The 15,472-nt window shown below is 35.0% G+C and overlaps 1 protein-coding gene across 3 annotated transcripts in view; it reads left to right on the top strand.

The window, feature by feature from the left end:
• The window catches only part of LOC136996847 (uncharacterized), a 31,038-nt gene extending 18,689 nt beyond the window's left edge, over positions 1 to 12,349 (top strand). For all 3 annotated transcript variants that reach the window (XM_067357324.1, XM_012375112.2, XM_012375113.2), the window contains one exon: positions 5,511 to 12,349. In XM_067357324.1, the coding sequence (XP_067213425.1) occupies positions 5,511 to 6,004 (494 nt within the window). In that variant the 3' untranslated portion in view covers positions 6,005 to 12,349. The remainder of the gene's footprint in view (positions 1 to 5,510) is intronic.
• Positions 12,350 to 15,472: the final 3,123 nt, after the last annotated feature.

Here is a 15,472-nt window from a genome sequence, read left to right as displayed (position 1 = left end):
TGTGGTGAGATAAATATTCATACAAACTTTAAACGGTGTTATATATTGCATTTGTCTACTTATTTTGGCATCGATGTTCACGTAAATTCCATTCGTTTGAATCCCTTTGCGCTCACTTTCGTAACTGGATTGGACGGCTCGTTGGTTACAAGACATCACGAGCATGAGGAGATTTATGGCTTCGTCTTGTATACGGGTGACCAGGAAGAGAAACGTGCCGTCGCATATGCGGCATGAGGAAAAGGATCATCATTTAAAGCTGCTTTAAAATATAATCAGCCTCTCGACGTACATTGCTTGAATTACAACACATGTAATCGCGGATTTGCGGAAAACTCGGAGAATCTTTCCCGGAAACCGAAAAATTTTTAAACTTGGAATTAAAAATTTCGGAAAAATTATTGTCTCTCTTACTCGATTGTTAAATTTCCATATGGCGCAGAATTTATAGTTGACGCTGCATTCGTTCATTAATCCGGAAAATATTGTCAGAGAAATTGAGTGAAATGAGAAATGTTGTTTTGAACCGAAGAGTTTGGTGACGTAAAGGAAGGCAATTCTTGAATGGAATAAGAATGAGAGTTCACGCGGGTCGTCAAAAGTAGATCATCTCTAAAGGAAGCGAGCATCTATTCTCTGAATCTCGGGAGCGTCGCACGGAGAATGCGGGAGAAAATGATAATTTATGAACGACGACGATTCATGGAAGTTTTCGTGTATGCGTGTCACTGCAGTTTAAAGGGAAGTTCGCATAGGTCATGGAAATACGAACCTCGTAATTTTTTTGCTATCAGCGTTTATCGGCGGATGGGGGTCGCGCGGGTCAACGCGCGTATCGATAGGACTAGCGTAGTTATCACGCGAAATACGAAACTCGTACATGATTTAGCGTGTTCGAGCGTGTCCTATCAATGCGATGATACCCCGCGACACTCCCGCAACTCTTAATTGTTACGTGTCACTCTGATTAGATTATTTCGTATCTATTTTTCTTATCGAGGTATCTATAGATTGGTCGCTCTCGTTTAATCTTTCCTATTCTTAACTAATGAGTCCTCATTTGTCAAAGATAAAACTAGTAATTAGGTTGATGATTTAATCTTATCTAAACTACGAAGATATTTATATGCCTCTTCAAGTAGTTTCCTAATTTTACTTATAATTTGTATAAAAATACATTTGCGTAAATTTCTCGTTATGTTATGGATTAGTAAGTGAATTTGACATTGCTTTATATTAATTATGGTATTCCGGAATTATTACATCCGCGTCTCGTGCGTCTTTGTGACCGTATTTGGCGCTGCTCGTGGATGGGTTACTAGTATCCGAGGGAGGAAGGGACGCAACGGGACGTACCACCTGGAAAAGCCGAAGCGCGGGAGTACTTTCACCCAAGATCCACGCCCAAACGTCCCCTAGACAGAGGCGCCGCGCTCGATACGGCGCGCGGAGGATGCCTCCCTCCTCGTCGCGACCCTCGCCCTCCTGCCCATCCCGTCTCGCTCCCCCTCCTCCCCCTCCTTTATCGACGTCGCGTCGTCTAACTGAATGGGAGAGAGAGGAGAGACGATCGATCGCGTCGACGTACTAGTATGGCCTGCTTACGCGGGAGAGCACTGACCCCCAAGGTCGTTCTTACGCGGCCTGCACGTGCTGCCGCGAATTGACGTTGCCCCCCTCCACCGGTTCTCCTGCTCTCACTCCCGTTCCTCCTTGGCCTCTCGTAGAGCACCGCCGCCCCCGTTTTTCTCCCTCTTCCCAGCCGAGGCGCGCGCTGCATCTATACCGCTTGCATCGGGACGACAAACGAACGGTGGACCGCCGCCAACCACTTCCGCAGCCTCCTGGCTCGCCGTCGCGGCGGCGCGTGTGTATTAACACACGCATCCACGAGGTAACTCGTAAAGCGCTATACAAGCACAGGGACCGGACGGGGATAGAGAAGGCGAGAGGAGATGGAGATCCGATAAAACGCGGAGATGGGCAGAGGTAGAGGAACTTTGAGCGAAGTCAGGTGCACCTCGTAACGCTACGTAATGTGGCGATGATTTTCCGAATCACTAATTTTTTATAAATTGTTATGTATCTGTGTACGACTAAAATGTGAATACGCGGTTGATGTGCAAATAATCCGTGTGCGATTTGCCGGAAGAATTATCGACTTGACATAGTAGTGGCGTGTTAATTGAGTATTTCTCTTTACTTTGCCGGATCGGCCGAAGGACTCTCAGCAGCGAATTAACGACGCTTGCTCCTGTCTTTGGCTACTTATCACACGTCCTCCGTGTGAAGACTCAATTAGTATCTGCGCGATTTATTGCAGGGAGGAATCGGAATGGTCGCCGGTTAATGAATTGGTTGTTGCGCACAACAGTTGACATTCGATCGTCATCGTGTATTCGGTTGGCGAGCGTGTGGTGCGCTCGCACTGTTAGCCGTATGTCTGTCATTATTGCCGCATTATATGTATGATGCATACGCTATTACACGAGCTTATCACGACGAAGATACGAACAGCATAAATTCCGTTGCGCCTAGCACTGTCGCGCGATTATTAGCATATATTCTGACGCTCAATTGTGCTTACGACGTCATCAACTACTTCCGCGTTCCCGTCTTGCGCGATTCACTCTTGCTCGGGCTGCGTTCTACTACTGGTTCGCCGCGCACGTGCATGCTTACGTCACTGAACCGTGGCTAATTAAACATTTATATCGCGGAAGAGCGAATATATCGCGTTGGAAAATCTGCGTGAAAAATCTGAAACACTCCTTCGGTCGGAAGTGCGTTATAAAGTTTTGTACTTTTTATATATAATTTTTTTCTTCATTCTCTCTCAAAAAGACAGCAGACATTACATTTTAATATACTTGGAGAAAAATTTAAAAAGCATTCTATAATTTATTAATTACCATTTATTAAGTAATTGTTGAGACAATTAATAATGACATTTGCTAGTATTTGATTTTAAGTACTATTGAATAATTACTATTAACTATAGTTGTTGTTTAATTGCTCAGTACTTATTATTTAGAATTTTATCACAAAGGAGTTGGATCGCAAATGTCATAGCGCCGGGATAGAAGCGCGTGCGTAAGTAAATCAAACTCTCGCCTACTAATTTAACTGGCGCGTCGTTATTTTTAGACGTTTCGCGCCTTTTTCACCGAGGGCGACGACGCCCTGGCGTCGCGCCAGTTTCGGCAAGATTCATATGTCTAAATGCACCGAGCACGTGGAGGAGAGCACCGACGCGAGCCCGTTTTCGTATATGTTCATAGGTGCGCGCGCGGAGCCTGACAGGCTCGTTTTCTTCCTCGTTCCTCGAGCGTCTCCTTCCGCTTGTCCCCGTTTGCCAGTTCGGACTGAAATGTTACGGCATCTGTGGAACAGTGCCAAAAAGGGCATGCATGCTGGAAAATAAATGTTTTAAATTAACAAAACTAATTAAGAGAGAAAACGTGTTGTTGGATAGCGCATATATATTTAGTTTAAAAGAATATTCTGCTTTGGAGCACGAAAATCTAGCCTGTTTTTGAAGATTAAAATAAAATTCATATTCCAATTATCATTTATTCCAAAATTTTTTGCATACGTATTTTCATGAATTTCTGCATAGCAAAATATGAAATATTTGTTTGTTTTATAATTTTAAATATAACGTTTTAAAAAGAGTAAAAAAAAAGACAATTTTACCGGCACTCACGTAAATGTAATAATTACATATAGTTAAAAAATTAAAGTAATCAGTGAATGCAAATGTGTATTAATAATCTCTTGCGGCTACAAACGATATAAAATTGTGATATAAAATTACCGATAAGATCGGCGTGGGGGATGACGAATTTATCGATCGACAAAACATGTGTCGGGGAAATTTTTTGTTCGTGAAGTTTTAATCAAAAAGTTCCGCTCGAAGAATCAGTTGAACTCTGAACTTTTTACAAGCGACTGAAGATACGGATTCAGGGAATTTTTTAATGATAATCACGGGCAATCAGGGAACAGAAATATTGAGACATAATAAGTTAATAGCGGTCTATTGCGCTTTATTGCGTATGAATCACTTTGAAAGCCAAATGAATTGACTCAATAAAGATAAGACAAATTACAACGGATGCGAAACGATGCGGTCGAGATGAAATTTTATTACAACAATTGTGAAATGTGAACTGATTAGGGCTGGGCACAAGAACCGAGAGAAAGAGAGACAGGCGATCTCCACGTGTGTATGAATGCGACAATATCGAATTGTATTACGGAAGTGTTTTTGTCGAGGGAATTAGTAACTGCATCCAAGAGGAATCCGGACCAACCGGATTTCCACTGATTGTGTCAGACGTCGCGGATAACATAGTTTGCAGAAACGCCCACGGTTTCGTATGTCATACGCCTCTGTGACCACATGGTCTTGCAAGAATTCGTTGACAAAGGCTGTCAATCATTTTTCTCTTTCGTATGATGTATTGCTACAGTTTTAATAATTGTTAATTCCTTTTCAAAGGCAATGCTCTCGTGAAGTTTTTTTTAAAATATATAATTCTTTTTAAAATCAATTTTATAATTAAATTTTTATAGTTTTTTTTTAAATATAAATATTAAAAAAGCTTATCGGTATAAAAATAGTTTAAAATATAACATTATTTTTAATCATTATGTAGGTTACTATAATTATTTATTGACTTATTTATTTATTTATTACTTACATTATTTATTAATTGTTCAAATCACACGCTAACCATGCGCTATTACAATTTTTTATATAAATAATCAGTTGCTAGCTGTGCGATATATATTTGACCACAGTTTCCTGAGTAGCATTGGCAGGATTTACTCGTTATAACAATTACTCAGCTACGATTGCGGAATTTTGAGATAAATATTATCGCATGTCCGTCGGCATATGATTTCGGGTGCGTTTAATAATTTTATATCTACAGTTCTTTCATATATTTTCGACACAATTCTCAACTCTGAGCGTAAAGATATTTTGTGAAGAGACGGAAACGATTGTCTGGTTGTATTTAATTAGCGATGTCTAGTGCATAAATAATCTGTCAACAAGAGTGCTAGCAATATAAAATTATTAGTTTGAATTTGGAACCCGACAGTTTTGTCACTTTTTCTAATAGTTCTCGATCGAATACGATCGTTTAAGACCGTCTTCACGATTGATGATGTATTATGAAAAACGGCAAGAACTTTTTTAGTTACCTAATATTTTACAGTATTATTGGTAGTATCGATTGGTTGTCCGACTTTATTTGACGGTGATGGTGAATAAATTCTTGCGTGAAAGATATATGCATGTTAAATTTTACGACGGAAGAAAACACTCGTAGCCGACGAGCTGTACTATTAGTAGTATATCATATGATGCGTGAAGTATTATTTTATCGCGTTACGCGAGCATGACGTTTGCGTAACGCTTGTGTTCTTGCCGCAGTGTTTGATACATTGACTACACTGCATGTTGACTTTACTACAATAGCAAATCTATTCTGTTACAGAAGGTTCAGAGATCGACGTAGTATCGTTCGGCAAAATGGGATTTCAATTTAAAAAGCCGCAAAACCCGGAGAGCGCTACCCAGTCGGTCGTACCTGTTCGCCGACCTCGCGGCAGACCACCCGGCTCCACAAACGCGAATCGGAAGAGAGCCCTTGAAGATAAAATGCTTCCTTTCATGAAACGTGTTAAAACCGAACAATCGGATAAGAGAACTCTACACAACACACTGGAGCGACAGCGACGGGAAAAACTGAACAATTTGCAGGAAAAGCTAAAAAGGGAAATTCCGGAACTTGCGAGGAAACCAAAAGCGTCAAGAGCGTCTGTCTTGGAGGAAGGGCAGAAATGGATTGAGAACATAGTCGAACAGGAAAGAGAACTGATGAGTGAAAACAATATATATTCGACAATGAATCAAATGTTGTTGTTGAGAATGAACAATCTCAGGAAGCAATGTGATCGGCTGCGGCTCGGAGACAAGCGGTTTGTATAAGTACTCTAAATGCTTTAGCGATATATCGATGGAAAACGAATTGATTCGTTTTTCTATAGCTACGTTTTAATATTTATTTCTACCTACTGTAATAAACTAGATTGTTTTTTTTATTCGATCGCGAGAAAATTCTCGCGTTTCTCAAATTAGAAGAATAGATCCCGATAGATCGAACCGCCACGAGACATTTGCTTCTTTATCAATTGTATAAAGCCGCAAAAGTTTCCCAAATTTGAATTTATGATTTAGCTTTCAGATAAGTATCGCTCTCTCTTGTTCTTCGTCTCTCTCTCTCTCTCTCTCTCTCTCTCTCTCTCTCTCTCTCTCTCTCTCTCTCTTTCATTGCATTTTTACGGTCATACAATAAGCGCTCTATTTGAGAGCACCAGTGAATGGTATTCTTCTTCGTGTTTCTTCGCAGCTCACCTAATTCATACGGAAAAGACATTTACAGTGATGGTCATCAGACGACCTTGATGAAAGCGAATCGCTTTTCAGGTCTCTTCTAAAAACACATAATAAAAGTCAAAATAGTCACTTTCGGCTACAATCTAGTTTGTTACAGTAGATAGAAATAAATATTATAAAAAAAGTAGTTATAGAAATAGCTAGCGCGCATCTGTACAAATGTACATATTCATTTCACTATTACACTTTAATTCAAATTATTTGTGAAAACATAAATAAGTTAGTTATTAAAACATGCATATTTTATTGGGTGCAATAAAATAGAGCTTTAACGATAAACTGTTACCATCTATCTGTAACCCTCTTTCGTCATTAATTTTGGCGTAGAAGGAAAATAACCTGGAATTAATTTATTTTGTTGATAGAATTTTATGCCACACCAAAAATCCATTTTAATAATAATTTGCCGGCAAATAGCCGGCATTTTTAATGGATTTTTTCACATATATTATTGAAATTATTCGTTAATTGCTTTATTTTGTTAAACTAATAAAATTTAAATAATCAAATATTGTGAAATGTTTATTCTAAACATACATAAGAGATATATATATAAGAGTGTATAATTACGTATGGTATACTAGTATATCATGCATTTTGTAATAATTTTTTGTATCTTTCAAGTTATCTTATAAACTGCACAAGTTTCTCTGTACAAATTTCTCTATATAATAAGAGAAATGATACAAATTGACGGAAAGAAATTATTATTATGTTCTAATCTAACTTAATCTAATTTATAAGTTAACTTATAATTGGTAAAGACTAGAGAGGACTAGTGATTTTGATATTATTATTATGTTAATACTTATAAACTTGTACAGTTTATAAGTATTAACATCATATGACTTTAATATACCGTTGATAACCCATAATAATTTCTTTTTTATGTATTTGTATATGTATCTTATACACATATGTTATTATACATATATGTATCTATTACACTCTTATGTATATCTTTATGTTATTTAACATAAAAACTGTTGGATAATCACAATACAATACAATTCAGTAATAATGAATTAACAGAAACGAAGATCGCATGGACGCGATCTACAATTAAGAATTTTTTATATTATTAGTAAAAACAATTGTGTTCAGTAAATTCATTACAAATAATATACATATTAAAAGGTTTTTTATAATCATATAATTATGATGATAATAACATCATATGCATAAGAAATAGAGCCATCAAACATTCGAACGCCAACGAGACGCAGAGTCTCGTCGACATTTCGACATTTCGAACATAATAGAGGAAAAAGGGAATCATGCGAGTTAATATTTTAATTATATAATAGACACATATCGCGTACGCGCGAGCATACGTACATACAACATATATTTTTATCACAATTTGAACTTTATATTTATAAATATACATACCTACACAGTTTAAAATAGACGACAACATTAATTGTTTCAAACTGACAACACGTTTATGTTAATAAACGTGAAAGATTAGAAGTTGAGCAACTACCATAAAAATAATTAACAGTTTTTTATAAACTGTTTTTTATATTTTATGTTAATATCGCGACCCGATAGATGAATAGAAACACACATCTATCGCACGCGATTAGTTAGCTCAATCACTTCCATGTAATTTGGAAGTGTAGTTTAGGACATTACGTTATATATTATATAAACATTAGGTATTTTTAAGTTTTTTTTATGAAAAAAGCATGCTTTCCCGCGTGGAGAGATAATTACGCGAGGAGAATCTTGGTAAAAGTACTCGTCGACTAGATTGTCGAAATGCATCGATGTATACATCGCATCATCGCTTTTTGCAGACTTTTGAAATTCTTGAACCTTCTGTTAATTCGACAGAATTAGATAAGCATGACGAAACAAATAATGCATTTTTTCTTGCGAAATATGAATAATGAACGTTGTTAATTAGGCGACTGAATGCGAGTACATTTACCGATCTTCTGCATTGATAAATATTTGTAAATACGGACAAACGAAAAATCCTCGCTCCAAATCCGTTCTCCTTGAGGAACGGAAACCTTTTTTACACACAAATCCTATCTTTTTCTATTTCCACATTTTTCACATATGTATTCTGGCTTGTGAATTCCATAGAGTGCCAAATTTCGTGCTTATATTTAGCATGTGATTTAAGAAATAGAATAAATACCATCGGCTTACAATTAAGCATTTATCCTAACCCTCTCTCTTTTTTTTTTTTGGAGGATTTTTTTTTTTTTTGGGGGGGGGTTAATTTAGTAGAGTTATAGTCGTTTAAGGAGCTTTCATTGAAAAGTTCTTTAGAAAATCTAATACGGATTGCGAAGGTGTTTTTTTCAATTTTTCTACATCTTGTAGTTTTTTTTTCTTTCAAACCTCTCGTTTTGTAAAAATTTTTACTATTCAGAATATAATTCAGAAAATAAATCAAGTTTTGCAAACAATGACAAAACAATGATAAAATTGTTACATCTTTATACAGAATGTTTAACTAATTATTTGAGAAATAGTAACAAGTAGTCTCAAATTAATGATGATAAAGTTAGACAATTTTAGAATAAAGGAATAATGTATATTAAAATTACATATAAATTTTGAGCAAATTTTATTTTGCCGAAAATAAAAAGATTTAGTTTAGAGAATAAAAAAGATATTTACAGTATAAATTTTGCTTTTATTTTTTTCATAAATTCCTCGAATTAATACATTTTCTCTCAGTTCATCAAAGTTATTAAGTTTGCTATTGTATATTGATATTACAGAAGAATTTAAAACGTAAATCTAAAAATAATAATTATTCCTTTAATATTCCTTTCTATTAATAATAATTATTAATTTACTATGCAAATTAATGCTCAATTGTTCTCCATTAAATTTCCATAAACACCTTGCCATCTGTTTTGCCACGTACCTGCTAATAAATAAATCTAGAAAAAAATAAAACATTGTAAAGTTAAAATTAATATTATAAAGAAGTATATAGCTTTAATTAGAACAATAGTAATTCTATTACCGAGACAATAGCCAAGACTTGCGAGTTTCGCTCCTTTTGCAGTTACACATTTTTTTTTAAAGATTTTGTTCTTACCTCTCTTACATTCTCTAAACTAAAATTTTTTTTTTTTTTTTTTTTTTTGCGCCCTAAAATAAATGCTTTCGTCGAATTTTTTTATTGCACATTATTGGAGCAAGCCTCGCTGTGTATATTTTCAGAAAACTTTTATATAATACAAGGTATTTTTATCTGGTAAAATTTAAAAAGAACATTTATTTTCAAAACATGATAAGATCCTTTCGCTTTATACCTTACAATCTTTTTCCGCACATTCGTAAAATTTTTAGCTTTTAATATGTAATTTCAAAATTTAGTATAAAATACCTTGTATAAATATTTTCCACTCCGTCTAGCTCCAGGCCTATTTTTTGTTATAAATAGTTCGCGTCTCGAATTTTTACCGAATATATACAATAAGTAAGAAATACTTACATTCAGAGCGCAGATATTCATTGGCCGAAGATGCGACCAAGGTTTAATTGTGCTAAATAAAATTTACATAAATAATATATCTAACGATCGTTCATACGAGATAATTTTATATACATGTATCGTTAAATAAATATGTATGAAAATAAATATAGTTAAAAGTGGTGGAATGGGATACGATAATGGGCGTGACGAGAGTGGAAACGTTTTATTAAAAACAAGAAAAACATATTTTTTATTTGTCTTTATTTTTATATAACTGCAAATAAAAATAATTTCTGTGGAAAGCGGACGAAAAATTAATGCCACCCCATGAAGGAGATGCGTAACAGCAAAATTAATATCATATTATATAAAAAAACATATATGGGAATTTAAGAAATATGTACATGTATATAGATAAATATACAGTTTATAAAATTTCTTACGAGATAATCTTGTGATAAATTTTTTAACTGCGATACATGTATATTATACAGGATGTCCGATAATTGCTGAATCACCTCTCGGGTGCAGATAGAGCGGGTTAAACCGAGTAGAAAAGTCCTTTATCGTTTTGCGATTTTCGCAATAATTAATGAGAAATTAATTAAAGAAGATCGGCCAATTTGCGCGAGTCTAAGCGCGCGGCGAGAAGAGACAGCCCGTTGTTACGTGGTCGCTAGGACGCAAGGATCTAGCGTTACACACCGCTCGTATGTGCCGTTGTCATTTGTAGAGCGCTCCTTCCAACGATTTATCGCGCGCCTAGTAACCAAATAACAGTGGGCTGTATCACCACGGGTCTCTTCTCGCCGCGCTCTTAAACTCGCGCGAATTGGCCGATATTTTTAAATTAATTCCTCATTAATTATTGCGAAAATCGTAAAATGATAGAGGACTTTTCTTCTGTTTAAACCGCTCTACCTACATCTGAGAAGTGATTCAGCAATTATCGGACACCGTATATACAAATAGAATCTCTTATTTTTTCAAAAAAATCAATCTAAAAAAAATGAAAAAAAGTAAAAAATTAGTTTCGTTGGGTTGTTTGCTTGCTCGGCGAGGAAGAGTACGATGTACACATATTTTGTACTTTTCCACGATTGCATCGCACATTTCCTCGTCGCGATGGAAAACGCAAACGAGTACTACGAAGACTACTAGCTGTTTTAATAGAGAAGTTAATATTGTTTGTACTTCGTTCTTGCTCTGAAAAATTGGTGCTTTAAGTCTTCCAATAACAAGAATGGCGAAAGTATCCAACATCGTGCACAAAAATTTTTATTTTATTGTGATCTTTTTATGTCGTGATTGTTTTGTAATTCAAATATTAAAGTGTAGGAAAGACTTTTTCTTACCTCTTAAATAAAAAGATCTCAATAGTCTAATTTTTTTGATTTTAAATTCGACCATTTGTATAAATATTTTGATGGAACTGTCAATTCTGTATTGTAACGATTTGTTCGTAGATATTTGTAAGATTGAAATATCGTGCGAGCACAGAGACGAATAATTGATGCGTTGCGATATATATATATACCTCTATAATTGTTATTAAATTACATGCGAATGAGGAAATTTATATGTAATTTCATTTATAGAGGCAGGCAAGCCTTTTAATGACCAATTTCCTCTGGTCTTCTGATCATAATCGAATGGAAGACCGTTGCCGAGTCGCTGTGACAGCTTACAGAAATCGTCCTTGTACAAATTTACTTACACTTAAGTCACTGAACACATACAAATAATAAGAATATATATATATATATATATATATATATATATATATATTATATAATAGATAAAATCGAGAATATTTATAGCAGAAGTTAATAGTATGAAAAAAATTACATTAGAAATAATATTTATATTTCTATGTTATAAAACAGCCTTATCTTACAGGCAGTTTATAAATAGCCGCCGCCATTCTGTTTTTTGTACAAGGACCGTGTAGGTTTTGTATGAGGACCTATAGATGAACAAGTGTTTGTTCACGAAATTTCTTTTCCTTTTTTTTTTTCATTTCGGAAGACATTGAATAACTGTACTTAAAATTATGTGAAAGGAGGCTCGTCCTTCCCGGCGATTCGCAATATTGATTGAGCGAAGCAAGTTCAATATATTAGTACAATATAGTTATTCAGCTTTAAATAGTTAAATAAATAATAATAAAAGTACAAGGTGCAAATCGCCGATAGCTGGACGATTCTCTTGTTTAAACCTTGATATTATATGCGCTAAAATTGTTAATTGCGGCGCGATATCTATGCTACATTCGAAAGTGGAAGAAAAAGTGAGAGAATACTTCTTTTTAGACAGTTCCTATTCATTTATTGTAATTTCATAACTAAATTAATTTCATAATTTTTGAATTATTATATGTAATATCTAAAAATTACTTTATTATATGAATTAAATATAGCATTTAACTTTTGTAGTTTTTTTTTTACTCCTACGTCATTATCCGCACCTGTTTCCTTTCCAACAAGCGCAAGATAATTAATTTATTAAAAATTGCAGGATACAAAACTTCAGTTTTTGAAATATTAACAGTGAATTTGTTCTGCTTTTTTCCGTGTTAAATTGGCTTTATTTCTTTGTTCTCATTGTCAAAATTAAATAATGACATAATTTTCTGCTTCGAAAAGTTTCAATCAGAATAAAATGTTTAAAATAGATTTTATTTTTAAATTTAATGTATGCTTGTATATCGAACATTTGTAGAGAATAACAAAGGGAAAAACGATTTTATAAAGTCTTATAGCTGCATTAATTCGATACCATAAAAAATAATGGCTGGATTCAACGAAAATTGCAAACAGGTACGTTACAAGGAACGTCATAATTCAATGTTGCAGTTGGTAAGTAATGCATGCGCATAAACGCTTTTTTACGGATATTAATATTAATATTTGACTTAACATGAACGGCCACGATTAATCTTGGCTGTTTTTATTTATTAGATATAAGGTGTAAATTTACTAAAAGTACGCATATCATACTTTTTATTTAGTTTAGAAAAAAATCGAAACGTTAACAGATGTAGATTCCATGTATCTCAAAACAAAGCTGGCATTTACTTGCAACTTCTAAAGCAGATTTTACTGATGGACTTACATTATCTTCTCTTTATCGTTGGTATATTAGCGCAAATGAGAGACATATTGAATAGAAGCGGCAATCCTGGATCAATTTTGAATTAAGTGCGATAGATCGAGAAAATATATTCTTCGAAGATAAATTTACAAGTGATCTCACACGAGAAGCTTGTTACATAACGTTGTATTAATATGCATGTCCGCCACCACGCAACTGGAAAGGTCAATGGAAACCGCGGCGGAGTCGTCTCGTAGGTGTGCGGCTCCTTGCGTTTTGCCGTTCGTCCGTGATGTGTGCTTCCTGTGTAGTGGCGGGAAAGTTCCCGTGCAGTTGCGTCAACACGCGTTTCGGCTCGCGGACCGGACGGTCGTGGTGATTAGACGGCTAAATGCGAGAATTATGGAAAGCAGAATCGACGCGCATATATATTCCTTCGCGCCGCCAATAAAGTGAATGATATATAACGAGTCTCCGTGCACACAGATTCCACGAAGCTCCGGGCTTGTGAAATTGCTGGCAGCCCTTCATTAGGTGTAAAATTACCGATAAATCAGAACGCCGAAGATGCGCCGTTGTAACTTGGCCGTGACGCACACGTCTTGTTCGAAAATAAAGACTGCATCGCGGAGGAGCTTGAGTATTTTATACTAATTGTGAGGCACAACCCCCTGACTCACAGTCGCTTCTATCAACGGTTAACGTTGTCGTGTAAACCATTTATTATTATTGTCAAAATTCTTTTCAGTGTAAAAAAATATATACAAATTAAAATGCATCGCAACATAACGTAACGCGTCTGAGTGCAATGCGAGATATTAAAGTACTTTTTAAATTTTTTTATAAAAATTTGTTAGATATTTTATTAAAAATGTTGAATAATTAAGCAGGTTACACAGATGCGAAGAAAGTTCTTACAACAGATTGTTTTAATATTAAAGTTTTGAAATCAAAATTAAATGTCTCATGTAAGGTCGTCGCACTGCATGTTGATTTAGGACTTGTACAAACTGACGTTTGTACATATACGTGATTAACTGTCTCTTTTCTATGCTTACATTATAGTTGAAGTTGTACTTTAAAAGATATGACGCTGCAGAAGAAATTATCTCGCTTTATCTCGACTCTTGCGAAATTTTATGTCATTTCTGTCGACATCGAGTCGAAACAATTCTAATGCCAAATATTTCGACAAATTTTAGTTTACATCCAGTCAAAAAAGGGATGTTAAGATTAGACTCGAGTTGCCCTTATTATACATTTCATCGGTTCATTGATCCTTTCAAATTAGAAATACCATTGAGAGAAAATATGTTTTCAATCAGCTGTTGCGAACGTGGTCAAAGCTGAAAACAATTTACAAAAATAGATAATATAAAAAATTAATTCTAAAGAAATATGTAAATTAAATAGACAGCTTTTGCTTTATTAAAAATATATAATTAAAAAAAAAAAGTTAAAATACAAATAAAATTAATCAATATCTTTAAATATCACATATATCTCTGAAAATAGTACGCGAAATAAGACAAAACACATAGAACGTGTAGAACGAATTTGATTTTTTAGAATCCATTAGGAGATAAGAAATAATGAAGCGCAATGATTTATTCTTCAGTTAGCATTACGTTTCATTGCGTTATGTCACGTTGCGTTACACTGACACTGCACCCACTATGTTGCATTGTGTTGCATTACATTGCGTTTGAATTTGCATGGCACCCGCGTTGGCGCGTCTCGCTCACATATTACGTTAAACAGCAAAAATCGAACCGCCAATGTTCACCTCCTCGCTCGTCTTTACATCCGCGTTGCGTTGCATTACACGAGCGTTGCATTCGCATCACGTTTTCCGTTACGTCGGCATTACATCGGCATTGTGTTTCGCACTAAGGTTGTGTTCGCGTTGCATTACGTAGGCATTGTATTACGTCGGTGTCATATTCGCGTTACACTAATGTCGATCTATCTTCTTATCAATTGCCATTTTAACGAAAGTGCGGGGTGGCGTTCAGTGTTAACTTTTTGCATCAATGAATGTGCAATATGCGCGAGAAACTATGATCTTTGCTCGCGCTCGCTCATTTCTTTCTTGTATACCTCGAGTTTTTGTCAGCTGCAGTCATAAACATTTGTTTGTGTTGCAGTCATAAACATTTGCTATGTTATTTAATATCATAGTGTTTGTATTGTTATGCAATGTAAAATGTAAATATAATGGCGCTTCTTGATTATATATATAAGATAATGTTAGTCATGAAGTGCGAGGTATGTATTTATGAAAATTACGCAACATGCAATCAGCATAGCAATTTAATTATTATTATAGTTCTGCAACGCAATGGTGTAAAAAAGGTTTGTATCATTGAGATCTTTATCTGTTGTCGATGATGGATATTTTCGCTTGAATATATGCAAGACTCATTATAATGCACTATTTGCGAATGTGCTGTTTA

The sequence above is a fragment of the Linepithema humile genome, chromosome 6 (genome assembly GCF_040581485.1).
Source record: "Linepithema humile isolate Giens D197 chromosome 6, Lhum_UNIL_v1.0, whole genome shotgun sequence".
NCBI lineage: Eukaryota > Metazoa > Arthropoda > Insecta > Hymenoptera > Formicidae > Linepithema > Linepithema humile.
This window is presented reverse-complemented; position numbering and strand designations above follow the sequence as displayed.